General features: G+C 38.2%; 2 protein-coding genes across 2 annotated transcripts in view; one reads left to right on the top strand and one right to left on the bottom strand.

Annotated features, from left to right (window-relative positions):
- bpifcl (BPI fold containing family C, like) overlaps positions 1-7,962 on the top strand; it is an 8,773-nt gene extending 811 nt beyond the window's left edge. The window contains exons 4-16 of the mRNA XM_035656335.1: positions 400-531; positions 1,929-2,084; positions 2,170-2,233; positions 2,374-2,434; positions 2,614-2,705; positions 2,946-3,122; positions 3,304-3,363; positions 5,615-5,782; positions 6,242-6,309; positions 6,394-6,436; positions 6,528-6,588; positions 7,376-7,452; positions 7,552-7,962. Coding sequence (XP_035512228.1) covers positions 400-531; positions 1,929-2,084; positions 2,170-2,233; positions 2,374-2,434; positions 2,614-2,705; positions 2,946-3,122; positions 3,304-3,363; positions 5,615-5,782; positions 6,242-6,309; positions 6,394-6,436; positions 6,528-6,588; positions 7,376-7,452; positions 7,552-7,611 — 1,219 coding nt within the window. The 3' untranslated portion in view covers positions 7,612-7,962. The remainder of the gene's footprint in view (positions 1-399; positions 532-1,928; positions 2,085-2,169; positions 2,234-2,373; positions 2,435-2,613; positions 2,706-2,945; positions 3,123-3,303; positions 3,364-5,614; positions 5,783-6,241; positions 6,310-6,393; positions 6,437-6,527; positions 6,589-7,375; positions 7,453-7,551) is intronic.
- A 562-nt stretch (positions 7,963-8,524) lies between these two features.
- On the bottom strand, positions 8,525-13,846 carry LOC118324173 (PRELI domain containing protein 3B-like). Its single transcript, XM_035656336.1, has 6 exons — positions 13,717-13,846; positions 12,286-12,454; positions 11,684-11,773; positions 11,211-11,281; positions 10,934-11,036; positions 8,525-10,842 (listed from the first exon to the last, which is right to left on the bottom strand). Exons 1-6 carry the CDS (start codon positions 13,746-13,748, stop codon positions 10,726-10,728), a joined length of 582 nt encoding a protein of 193 aa, XP_035512229.1. The 5' UTR covers positions 13,749-13,846; the 3' UTR covers positions 8,525-10,725.
- Between the last annotated feature and the right edge of the window lie 6 nt (positions 13,847-13,852).

The raw sequence follows: 13,852 nt of genomic DNA, 5'->3' as shown, positions 1-13,852 counted from the left end.
AAACACTGTATCGATTTTTGTGTTTAAACCCCCAACCGCTATATAGATAGTGTTAAACTGAGGGCTATGATGTTGGATGTTACAGGCTGACTACAGACTGTTCTCGTTGCATAAAAAGTTAAGTGTTTATGCATATAGTGGTGTGTTCCTCATACTAAAAACATTTTCCTAAAATCAGATTTGAAAAGAATTGCAACATAAGAGCAAAATTGCAAAACCTTTCTGTTCAACTCTTTACAAAATGTTTTTTGCACCATGTCAACCTGCTCCTGCCTCCACAAAGACCAAATTATCCAAATTTAGTGCAAAGTTATGGTCAAGATATATATATATATATATGTATATGACATTACCCAGATCTGTGTGCCCACGCCTGTCTTTGTTCTCCCCATGTGCTAGCGTCACCATTACAAAGTGTGACTTCCCAGAGCCGTCTGTTGAGTTCTATGAGGAAAGAACAGGATTCAAGACATCCATCGCAGGCCTCAATGTTGCACTAACCGGCGGGTGGAGGACAAAATTTGGCATAATGTGAGTTCTCCTTAATGTCTGCTCTACGTGTAATCCACTTGATCCTAAAGCCAGTAACCCCACAGCTTTTCAGTAATATTGATATAGAAGTGTTTGGAAAGAGTGATTACTTATTAAATCTTGTAATTTAAATACATTAGTTGCACTTTAGTTTGAAACGTTGAAAGAGAAATGCAGGTCTACGTGAAGACTTAATGAGGAAGTGATATTAATGTTTTTAGTTCATCTGAGGTCAGTTAGAAAAGGAGGAGTGTCTTCAAAGGTATCATGTCAATGTCTCCGGAGCTGTGTTATTTAAACTCCCTGTGCTCTTGTGTGAAACATCATTGGCTATCTTACAGGGATGAGAAATCACCTGTTCACTCATGTGACATCATCCTGGCTTTTTAAATGTCTTTAAGTTACAAGAAAATAACTGTACATGAACTGTATTAAAACCTGACTCTAGTAGAGTCTGTTAGATTAGTCGGCTGATATTAGAGAATCATCAGTGGTTTATTACCTCCAACAAGAATTGATAAACATGCATCTTAAAAATTATTCAGAGGAGTGGCACAAAACACGTGTGCACATCCACACTGCAGTGATTTTGTTGACTTCCTGTTCTTTTCCCTCTTGAGTCATCAGGTTATTTTGTATCAGTGTAACTACACTGCTATCTACCCTTTACCTTTAGAATATGAAAGTAACAGCTTTAAGTCTGTTCTCAACTTGGGGTCCAGGGACCCCCAGCATCCTTGAGGGGGTTCCCCAGAAAAATGGGGAATATTTAAATTTCAATATTATTTAATTGACATTAGCCCAATGAGAGAGTATATAAGAACAACTGTTCTGTTCATATGTTGCACATTCTTCATTGTTAATCTGCCAATCTACAGTTTGGACATATCAAATACGGGTCTGCAGCCTGATGTGCATCAATCCGGGCGTCCTTGGCAAGAGAAAGGTTGAGAACCACTGTGATAACCCGACTGTAAGGTTAAAGGTCCACAGTCTGAACCGCATTGAGTTGTTTCAACATGCAGTTGACATCAAAGTATACAGAATCAAAATAAATAAATAATATAAATAAATAAATAAATAGAGCTATTCCTATTTTTTAATTGGCAATCTGAAAAAAATATTTCTGACTCCAGATTGATTATTCGGTCACTAATGCTTTGTTAGCATGTTTGTGTGCAATTGTGTTAGTAAAAGAAACAACAAATAAACAGAACAGAATATGACTTCCATAATTAAGCTACATAAGCCATCATGTATAATAAGTTATAAGTTAGTCTGCTGATTTCACTGTTTATGTTTGTATGCTACACACACACACGGGTTGCTGTGGCTTTAGAGGTTGCATGAAATAATGTTCACCAACACTAACGTACACTGACTGTTTGTATTTCCAGACATGACAGGGGATCATTCGACATGGCTATATTTAATGTGGATGTGACCTCTGTGGTGGAGCTGGGGAAAGATCCTGACGGGCATCTGTCTGTCACCAGTGTCAGCTGTGACGCTCAAGTTGGAGATGTGGACATAGAGTTCCATGGTGGAGCCAGGTACAGTACAACAGAGGGAGAGAGAGAGATAAAACCAGCAATACAGATGTCAAGATATAAACCCTGCATTTTTATTTGTCAATAGTTGGATGTTCCAGCCTTTTGTGAAGCACTTTAAGGGGCGTATCAGTGGTGAAATAGAGGAGAGAGTGAGTGCTTCTCTATATCTTTGTCACATATGTTAGTGGGAGCTTGGTCTATACTGTATGGTGATCAGATAATGCTCAGGGGAAATCTACTGTGATTTTCAGTGGTGAGCACTGCAGGACATTTGTCTTGTTTCTTCCAGATCTGCCCTAATGTGAAGGAATCCATTGTAAACCTGGAGTACCACCTACAGGCCGCGAATGGTATTGCAGCAGGCTACATCTTCATAAACACTCTAATTACAAAACAAAATGTACACATTAAAATCAGCTACGCAGGCCAAAAGTAGTTTTACTTTAAGCCAAAAATAAAAACAAATATAAATAAAATTTTAATTTATAAATAAATAATTCAGTCTACAAATGATTTCTATTCTGTCCAGTTTCCTTTCATGTGAATGAAGACATTACCCTTGACCTCGCTCTCACCGGTTTACCTGTTATTAATGCTTCAAGTCTGACTCTGGGTCTTACGGTAAGCAAACACAAATAGAAGTATGTAATTCATTTTTATGTTGTGGAAGTCCCCCGTCTTTGACCACATCATTTCAGACACTCACTTCTTTGAAAAAAGATGATATAAACACACACCTATTGGTATCTGTCCAGCATGCTCTGGTAACCATAATTTATGATGAGTGCCAAAACATGTGAAAAGAAACAATAACAACAAAATCATGATCAACAGCTGATCATTTGCTCATCTTTTTTACAGGGAGAGTTCTACAGTACCAAAACTCAGAAAGACCCTCCCTTTGAGGCCCAGCCGTTCACTATGCCTGAGCAGCCGGGATACATGTTGTCAATGGGCCTGTCTGAATTCACCCTGAACTCTGCCTCATATGGATACTTCTCAGCTGGACTGCTTCAGGCCAGCATCAATGACAGCATGGTAAGTGCACCTGAATGAAAAAATGCATAGTGAATGGAGAAAGCAGAGAAGGCAAGACAATTTAAGTGTGGTTAAGGGTCTCGAGCAGTCTATCCATTTCTGCACTGCTATGCGTTAACCGTTGATCTCTTTCTGCCCTAAATAATGTCTGTGGTTAAGAAATGTTGTTCCATCATCTCAGATACCGCCAGGCTCTCCTATGCACCTAAATACCAGCTCAATGGGGCCTTTCATTCCTCAGGTAAGTTTATTTGTCTCACTGTCACATTTGGTGTTATTACTGATAACTCACTGTATATTCATTTTTTATTTACTGTCACACAGACTTTATTAGTTACAAGAAAACAGCCCTGAAACTCTTCACCTAAGTTATTGATACCCTTAAAACAAATTTATGTACAATACAAGCCATGCACAGCAAAATCAACTAGTATCATATAATATTAAATAATGTAATAATCATATATAATATCAAATACACTCATTAAACATCTACTACACTAGGTCTTTGAAAATGTGTAAATCTGTCATTCAAAACCAATAGTAGTGTCATTAAAACAATCAAACGGAAAAAAAGGCACCATAACAATATCATGTTAGGCACGAGGACAAAAACATTTACAGCTGTGGGGCCTTTTTTCATTCAGACAGCAGCACCATTGGACACATAATCAACTTATTACTCACACATTATGGCACTACATAGGTTTTCTACTTTAGTGCAGGATCTTCTTCACATTTCACAGTTGTATGCACCATATTCCTAAATAACACCGTAACAGTTTTATACTGTTATTTTTTTAATACAATCGGTGTAATTAATACAACACAAATTTCTAGCAAAAATAAATTGATTCCAAAACCTGAAGTCCAAAACCTTCAGTGTATTGCATCTCCCCCTGCCTTGACTGTTTTATGGCTGTGTTTTCTCCTGAATGGCTCTGCACCACAAGGTTCAGCTCTTGGCTCACCAACTTTGCTGAAAAAGAAAACCATTTCCCTAATAAACAAACATTTAGAAATGTTTAACAGTAATATGTTAGAGCCTATTGAAATTAAAAATATGGTACCTCTGAAAAAACCAAAGACTACAGGCAAACATGAGAACTTCACAATGCTACACAAGACATTTCTGGACAGTGGCAGTAGATTTATAGGTCAATTTAAGTTTCACTGAAGTGTGAAAAGCTGAGATAATGCTTCTTTCTACTACTTTTGGGTGCAGGGAAGATCCTTACCCTGGTTGTGTTGTTAATTTAATTGCAAAACTTTTTTTTTAAGGCTACTTGTGCTTACAGTAAAAGGTGATGTTCTCTGGAAACCACCCTTTATCTGCAAAAAACCTGATTACCACACCACTGCTGGGCCAATTTTGAATAGAAAACCACTTTTTTAAAATGATTTTACGAACAACTAACATGTTATAAATAGACATACGTGCAGACACAAAAGATAGGGGTAACATATGTCGGTCTCTCTAATTTCATCATCTCGCAGTTAAGGTGTTCCACAGGACAGAATTTGGGAGTTATACTCTGTCCAAGATGGGGAATCAAAATATGTGCTTCTCATTAGATGCAGATAACTTAAAAAGCTTAAAAGGTTTGTCAAATAATTCATATTTAACCAAATCTAACATTTTTCACCCTACTCAGATTAGGACATATGTAATAATAATCAACATGTATGTGCTGATATTATTAAAACTATTTTTTTAAATGAATTAATAAACTAATGACTAATGATTCGTCGGACAGGTGTGTTGTTCTCACGTGGAAACTGAATTTTCCTGACAAGCAAATACACACATAATATCTATAAGCATATAAAAACATATTTTCAAGTTGCCATAGTTGACATCTTACCTGATAGATTGTTCTCTAAAATATGGAGGTGATTCCCTCTCTGACATAGTGTCAAATCTTTGATACAGAGAAAGTTGAAATTAAACTACAAAACAAAACACAGTACAGTGGAGTAAGTAACAAATATCTCTGTAGTTTGGCCTGTTCCATTTTCTGTAATACAAAAGTTGTGTGTGCTTTTCCTGCACAGTCACTCATTTTGTTTTTATTAAACAAGGCCACTGCACTGAAACTTGCCTTTGGCTGGTGTTTTTGGTGTAGATGCTGTCCTTTTGTTGAGCTGGTCAGGTTTTTGTTGTTAGCCTTGCATCACCTTCGGCACCCTGCTGCCCAATACAAACTCTGCAAAAACAATAGTACACTTTCCTATCTACACTGATCAGCCAGAACATTACGACCACTGACGAAGTAAATAACACTGATTATGTGGTTATCATGGCACCGGTCAGTGGGAGGGATATACCAGGCAGCAAGTGGACATTTTGTCTCTTAAAAACATTTGTGTAAAGCTGCACATAGAGATTCACCACAGGGCCAAGTTTGTTGTCTTTCTCCTCTCACTCTTGTACACTGTGTAAAAATATCTTTGAATTAAATGTTTACTATGCACTTTCTGTCACTCTGCAGCTTCCCAAGATGTTTCCAGGTCTTCTGATGAATCTGCTGGTTTATGCCAGAGAGGCTCCACTGTTTTCATTCCACCCTGGTGCTGTTAATCTGGACTTCCAGGGTGCTGTAAAGGCCTTCGCCATCCAGTCAAATGGTACCCAGACCCCGCTGTTCAAACTCAGTGTTGTAAGTACTTTTGTTGTCTGGCTACTACGTAAGTGTTTGTGTCTTTTTCTCTTTCATATTTCTTTTTTTTGTATTCTGGATATTTAAGTACATTCACACTTTGTAGCTGCACAGTGTGGCGTCATATTAATCTTGAGTGCTCCATTGGACAATTTGAGCTCAGAAAAACATGTTTTGCAAGCACATGAATTATATTTAGTAACAAACAGAATGAAAACATTGTGTGTTCTGGACAATGAGTGAGTTCATTGTTATGGTTCATGTAATCATTCAGTCCACAGTAGATAAACTAGTGCTAAAATTAATTAATGAAAAGGCAATTAATGTACTATTTTGCTAATTAATTCAAGTCTTTTATTAAGAAAATATATAGAAAAAATAGATTAATAAAATAATTAATTCACAGATTAATCATAATAAAAATAATCTGCAGTTGTAATTTAAACCTCTGTCTTTCAGGACTCAACATTCAGCGGTAAAGTGTGGATTGCTGATGACACAGTGAAGGGCTCCATGGGAATGAACAAGTGAGCATCAACATGTTGTCAAACACACAACTGATCCTGAGTTCACAAACTCAAACTTAATGTAACGATACTGCTTCCTTTCAGTTTTACACTGACGCTGGAGGCGAGTGAAGTGGGAGCCTTTAAGGTACATGACATAAAAACCACAGTACAGATTCTGTCAGCCTTAAACAAACTGAGCAGAGTCAAACTGTAAAGCATTATGTTTCTATTTGCAGACCGACGCTATGGAAAGCTTTGCAAAGATGATATCACCTGTAGTCATGGCAGCTGTGAATAGTAAGTCTTAACATCTGTTTGTGTTCATTTCACGCTTCCTGACTGTTTTCTACTTCAGTCATTAACTAGTGCATCACAACTCTGTTATCAAAAGTAATAGCAATCTATGCTCTAAAAATATATTAAATCCTTATTTTGTTTTTCCTGACTGCTTTGCTCAAGGACATTTGGACAAAATTAACAGTGCAGGAAATATAGCTTGTTTTTACAAGTGCATTGTGCTGCCAGAAAAATACAAAACAGACCAGTATCATGTTATAACATGAGTTATAATAGTTATATTATTATACTATATTATTATAGTTATAATAAGATGTTTTTCTTGTGATAACAATATACTATTTATCTTGTTATCAAGTAAAGTTATCACCTAATAACATGAAACATTTCATATTATAAGAAGATAAAGAAGAAAGGTTTCCTTTTATAACTTTGTATGTCTTAAAAAATGTGAAAATATCTTGTTAGAAACTTTTCACCTTATTACATAATACTGATTTGTTTTTCTTTTTCTGGTGTGGCAGCAATAAGCCTCCGTTATGTTTTATTATTTAACTCTTTGGACCTTTTTACTAGAAATAAATGCAACTAAATCCTTATTATGTTGAATTCTAACCTATTTACATCATCACAGTAAACTAGAGCAACACATATGGATGAAAAGCAGTTTTCCTTCAGAATACGAGTGCTGATCCAACATACTGGAGGGCAGCTGAGTAGAGTAGATGAAAATAATGCATGTTTACTGTACATCGTCCTTGTCCTGACATGTACTTTTCTGTTTCAGAGAAACTTGGCGCCGGTGTTGCTTTACCCAGAATGAAACAAGCAAAGCTAATCAACACAGTTCTGGAGGTAGAAGAGGTCAGTAAAACACTTTAATGTTGAGTTGATGTCTGGCTTTTAGAGAACATTTTAATTAAGAGAAGTCATTTTTGTAATCACTCTCATTATTCCTCACAGGGATTTATAGCCATCTCTTCAGATGCTCAGCTACTGCCAACAGACAGAGGCTTCAACTGACTGACAGACCGACCTGTTTAACTCTGGTACATTAAACATGGATGCTCTTCATCTAAGTTCACACAAACCAGATGTGTCTGTATCTGACACCACATGACAAAAGCATACGTGTGTTTAAAAGTGTTTGTATTCTGGACAGAAAATCATTAAGCCTTGCCATGCAGTACATAATCAATATTTCTGTGCTCACAACTTACAATCAACAATCAAATTAACAGTGATTAAGCCACCAGTTCAACCTTACAACTGCTTATAAAGTGGAGGGGTACTGCCTTAGATCTTTTTTCACACTTGCTTTGACAATGTAAAAAAACATTTTCCCATGCCAATAAAACCAATTTGTGTTTTTAAGAATGCACTCTGTCTTATTAATATAAACATGGTAGCGGCATTTTACACACATATTTCCATGAAAACAGAAAAAGGGGGTACAGTTGATTTTAAAGTTAGTGTGTGTGATTTTTATGTAATTATTTTATCTTTTAAAGGTTTTGTTTGTAGAGAAATTAGACAACTGTAGTTTGTTACAAAATAAGTGCCACTGTTGATGTAATGGTACTACCACCAGAGGGCACCACATTTTTAAAAATATCTACAAAAGAAATAAGGCACGTTATACAATATACATTTGTTTTACCTTCTATACAGTATGTGAAAATCTCTAAATGTGAGAGTATTTAACTGCCATGAGACAATTACAGCCTGCTTTTTGTAATTGCAAGCCAAAAATATGGAAGTAAAAATAGTAAAATCAACATCTAAGGCTCTACTCAAGAAATTCATCGGATCAATACTACAAATTGAACTTGTTTTTTGTACACTAAAAGGGTCCACATGGTTCTTTAGGTTAGAGAGAATTCACCTTTCAAAGAGTTCAAGTAGTAGACATTTTACAAAACACTTCACCACCATATTCATGAAACAACGACATCTCTTTATTTTGAAACATTTCAGTGTGCACTCTTTATTTTCTGTTATTTTCTGTTATGTTCACATTCCTGGAATGTAAAACCACCAAAATATAAATATAAGCCTATTTACAGCCACTGTTCTAAAATGTTCCCCATAGAAAAAAATAAAAATAAATCACACTTCATTCATGAGAGGAGACACTGGATACTGACTGGCTGATCGGACAGTCGGGCAGCAGACTGAATGATCCTGAGCTGGACATGCATGATGAGCTACAACAACAGTTCGAGAACTACGAACTGTTTAAAAAGAAGCTCAGCTGAACTGGAAGCAGGTTTGAAAAAAGACCGACATAACGTGGACCCATCGAGATCTAACAGACCGCGACAGTCGAGCAAGATTGCGACTGTGGAGCATCTGGGAAGACTTGTGATGCTGAGCTCCATGAACAGATACTGTAACACTAAAATAGCTTTAAATATACCACTAACCCTTCTGCTGTAAATGTTCATTTGCAGAACTGTTCTTAGTAAAATTTGTAGAGAGAAGAAGACAAGAAAATGAAAGAACAAATAAGAGTTACAGGGTTGCCTTCATCTCAACGTGGTCTTCATGAAAGAAGCAAACAGGGAAACTGAACAAAGGTCAACTATGTAGCACCTGAGAGTCTGTGATGGGATAAGAAAGGAAAATAAGAGCTCGGAGCTTCTAAAATCGATCAATTTAACAGCCTCTGTGAATGTTCACCAATACAAATACACCATAAATAACACCATCGATAAACAGTATGAAGTACGGAGTGGGTTTGATCATGACCATAAATAAAGCTTGAATGTGTTTTGGGGTATTAAAGTGGAGCAGTTATTTCAGTTTTCACATACTTCATGTTGGCACACTCAGTGATCCTGAACGTAACCCCGTAGAGCTCGTACCTCCTGTAACACTGGTGAACGTTCACATTGTGGCGAATATGTTAACATGTTGCTTAGTGCTCAAAGACTTCAAAGACTTCCTGCCACTGTAATTGTATTAAAAGTACATATGATGAAAATAAGTTAGACATTCAAGTATCCACATTCATATACTTAACTTAACTTAACAGCACCTCATCAGTGTGAGAGAGAAAACACAGACAAGAGAGAGACAGAGAAATAAGTTGTACCCAGAAGACCAGAGTGAGAATTAAAGACCAGTCCACCACGCCGACATCTTAAGCAGACAGACTCTGCTTGTTTAAATGCTTAGAGACTTTCCACAAATAACCTAAACTGGTTTTAACCCTGCACCTACAAATATTCTGGATTACACTCACTCACTGATGGCACAAGACTTTGAAATTTAAAACGGCTGTATCAGACCTGGACTAGTATCATTTGCGAGTACACCCGCGAGCTTTCCTGTCTGGCCACTTACCCTGCACTCAGATGTGGCTGTCAGATGAGACTCTGAGCTCTGAGCTGCACCGGTCTTCACTTCAAACAAAACTGTTCAGCCGGCAGCTCGCTACGAATCCACCTCTCAGAAAAAACCCTCAAAATCCAGGTCCATCTGGATTATCAGTGTGCTCTGTATCTGACCTCATAGGACAGTGGGAATAAAACCCTGGAGCTTCAATATTTCAGTTGCTTTCATTCGCTGTTACAGCCTCTTTGCAATGGTGGGTTTTGGCTTGGAGAGGTTTTGGTCAGTTTTGTTGTACGAAACAAAACCAGACAGTTTGTGAAAAGTGACTTCCTTTCAGTACTCAACTTGTTGATGAGCATTTGGAAACAAAAAAGACAACATTAGAGGGAGATGAAAAGTATAAGATGAAGGGGAGAAAGACAGAAAAGAGGAAATGTAGGAGATGTGGAGGCACCGTGTGAATTTTTTTTTTTTAAAAAGAGCTTAAACATCACAAGACAAAGTCCTATGAGCTTCAAGTGCAGTCCAATTCAACCCTGTTTGTTTCTTTTAAACTTTCATCAGCTCTACACTCCCGGTCACCGTCCACAGCGGCGAGTATCAAACTCGTCCGCCCAGACTGCTGAGGAGCGACGAACAGCGAGTTCTTGTGACGTTCACACACACACACAAACAAACAAACATACATAGGGCCAAAGGGTGGGGCTGTGGTTATTAGGCTGTGCTGGCAGGTGAGAGGAAATGTCCGAGAGGTCAATCGGTTCATGATGGTCGAGAAACCCGCGAGGAAGGCCGCGATCATTTGTCTGCAACAGCTGCCGCCAACGGAACACGTATTGTTCCACGAGCGGTCGCCGCAAACTCCTCGATTTCTGTGTTTAATCGTCTGATGACCCACTCCATTGCCTCCCGACCCTGAGACAGACAGAGGAAGAGCGTTACAAGACATAACGTGTAGTGTGTGTGTTGATTTATGAGTTATTGGAGATTTTAAGGGCGGCGTCACCTTGCCGGCGTTAGCAGAGATGGTCTTTGCCATGAGACCCTCGAGGTAGCTGCTCAGACTGATACCTTTTACACTAATTAGAGCCTCCTGTGTCAGCACCGTCCTGAACACACAATCATACACATGAGAGCTCACAAACAGTGCTAAAACAAAGTTAAATCTGTTCTTGTAATCATTCAACTTCAACCGGAAACAACTAGTGAACAATCAGTCTTAATAATAATAATAATAAATAATATAATCAATACTGCAAGTGATGTTTACAAGAGTCATTTACTTTTCAGGATCCTGTGGATGTGGCTTGTACGTCAACCTCTCGTCTACAGATACCAGGTTAGTGAAGGAGATCTGGATGGACAAAATAAAGTATTAAATGTTACATACAATATTCACACTCTACAAACATTTCTGTTCAACAGTCGGGCAGAGCCATTTAGCTCAGACACTGATTCTGCTCTCTCTCAAATACCTTTCTCATGGTGGAAAAACAGGTGTAGCTGTTAATAATGTGTCTACATGTTATACCTGTCCTGTAACTCATGTCTACTGTTAGACAGGTGCGTTACGCAGACAGGTGAGCTTGATTCTTAACATTTCTGATAATGACTCTCAGGGTGCTCCAGGGGGTTGTTGTTCCGATAATCAGCTCAGAGCGAAACTATTCAGCTCAGCTCACTTAGTATCGCTGTCAAGCAACAGCAGTTCTTACACAAAGTGTACGTATTAACGTATTACATCAGTATGACTTACATTTGTAGATTTCAGCTCGAAGGTCTTCTCTTTGGGGTCCACCACTGAATGTTCCTGAACATAAGTGCACGTTCTTGTCACCCCAATGATCTGAAGGAAAAGGGACACAACTCAGGCTTAGATTTAAAAAACAAAAGTCCTTATATTAGGCTTGTTCAAGGTCATCGTCGCAGAATTTATCACCGGCAATCACCACACCATCAGTAACATCAGTAACAATGAAACGCCTGGATCTCTCCTGATCTAAGAGCTGATTAGTTTAGATGACGATCAACAACATGTTGCATTATAGAACGTTTCATTGTTTATTTAATTGGAGAGCTTGATTTTATGAGTCGTAGTTTTCAATGTGAAGGTCTATTCTGTTAAGAGTAAGAGTTGTATGGTCGAGGTTGAGACTGAATACATGCGGCTTATATTACAGATACTTCTCACTGCACACAATCTACAATATAAATATTACTTATTAAACAGCAATTACTGAGTACAAGCTCATAGATTGATCTGACGACATTTAATTAATCCAGGATCAGATCTGATGGGGTGTAAGTGCCTTTGTGACCTTCTTGCAGCTCAAGCGTTTGTCTCATCCTGTAACTTACAGACTTGGCCATGGCAGGAAGCCCCCACTCTGTGCTGAGCAGCCTGGTGCTGTGTAACCGTCCCTCTGTGTCCACGCTTCTGTCCAGAACATCCACACCAAACACACCGGGGTTCATGGGGTTGGGGTACTTCTGCATTGCTGCCTTGGTCACCGTCTCCCACGGATGGCTGTTAAAGGCAACATTAACATTAGAAACACCAACTTCCGAAAGGCCATTAAATATTCTGGCAAAGAACGGCAGATGAAAATGAGTCCATGTTTGCCAACTCTAAAACATTTACATTAGAATAAATGTGTGCTTTCATCAGGTTTTTTTTTTGTGACTAGTTTTCTGAACCCACCAATAAAACAAAATGCATAGTTATTTTCATTCAGTCCATTTTCACCACTGAGGTAGGTATGTTGGACAGAAGAGAACAAAACATATTTGAACATCGCTCTCAAGCTTTACATAAAGATTTACAAAATGTCTCCTATTCTCTGTTTACCTCGTACAAATACAACTAAAAACTGTTTCACTCATTATACAAAGAGACTTCAGGAACAATGAACCCAGAGCATAATAGTAAAAAATAATAAACAATAATAAACAAATTTCTAACGTAGTTCAAATAATATAATAACAGTGTTAATATTAAACATCGGTGCGGAGTCAAAATGGAGGAATAACCACAATAGTGTCCGGACACAGCAGCAGGAGAAACGCCCCCTCCGCACCTCCGCGGAAACATCTAGAAACTACTCCAAATGGACAGAAAATGTCCCGACCATTGTTACACACTTATCGCTGTCCTACGAGCAACAATAGACAGAAAACAGACGGATGGTTGTGTTTCCAGTCTCTGGTCTGTCAAACACCCCGTTATGTAACGTAACGTCCGTGATACTTTACATAATGTCAGAAAACAGTGGCGGTTTAGTCACAAGACACGTGGAAAACACACAAATTCATTCACTTTCTATTAACTTGTGGCTAAAATGTTGTAATAAAGCTTGAGACAATAAATAAAATAAAAAATAACCTAACGTTAGAGCGCCCGTTAGCCAAAGTTAGCTTCACGGCTAGCAACAAGAAGCTAACCTTTGAGTTAACTCAGTTAGCTAAAACTGTTTAACGTTACTAAGAGCAACTCGTACATATTTGTTAAGAAAACTTAATGGCGAACTTAGGTTACCTTTATTAAACGTTATAACTAACGTAAAAAGACAAAAGGGTTAGGTAACTTGCCCGGAGGCTCTCTGTGTGTTAAGTTACCTAACTTATGTGCAACCTTAGCAGCTACGGAGGTTAGCACACGCACAGTTATTACACCAACGGAAACCGGTTAACGGTTAACGGTTAACGTTAACGGTTAACGGTTAACGGTTACTAACAGAAATATAACGTTACTTTATTATAACGCGTCATCACAGACACACACACACTCACTTGAAAATGTGCTCCGACGCCCAGATCTTCATTTTATTAGGCTTTTCTGTCAGGGCTCGGGAGCCGGGGCGACTAGTGACAGCGTGACCGATGTGAGGAAGGAGGGAGGGAGGGAGTAAGAGGAGGAGTAAGAGGA

The sequence above is a fragment of the Morone saxatilis genome, unplaced genomic scaffold, assembly GCF_004916995.1.
Source record: "Morone saxatilis isolate NCDOM2014 unplaced genomic scaffold, NCSU_SB_2.0 Contig15, whole genome shotgun sequence".
Lineage (NCBI taxonomy): Eukaryota > Metazoa > Chordata > Actinopteri > Moronidae > Morone > Morone saxatilis.
This window is presented reverse-complemented; position numbering and strand designations above follow the sequence as displayed.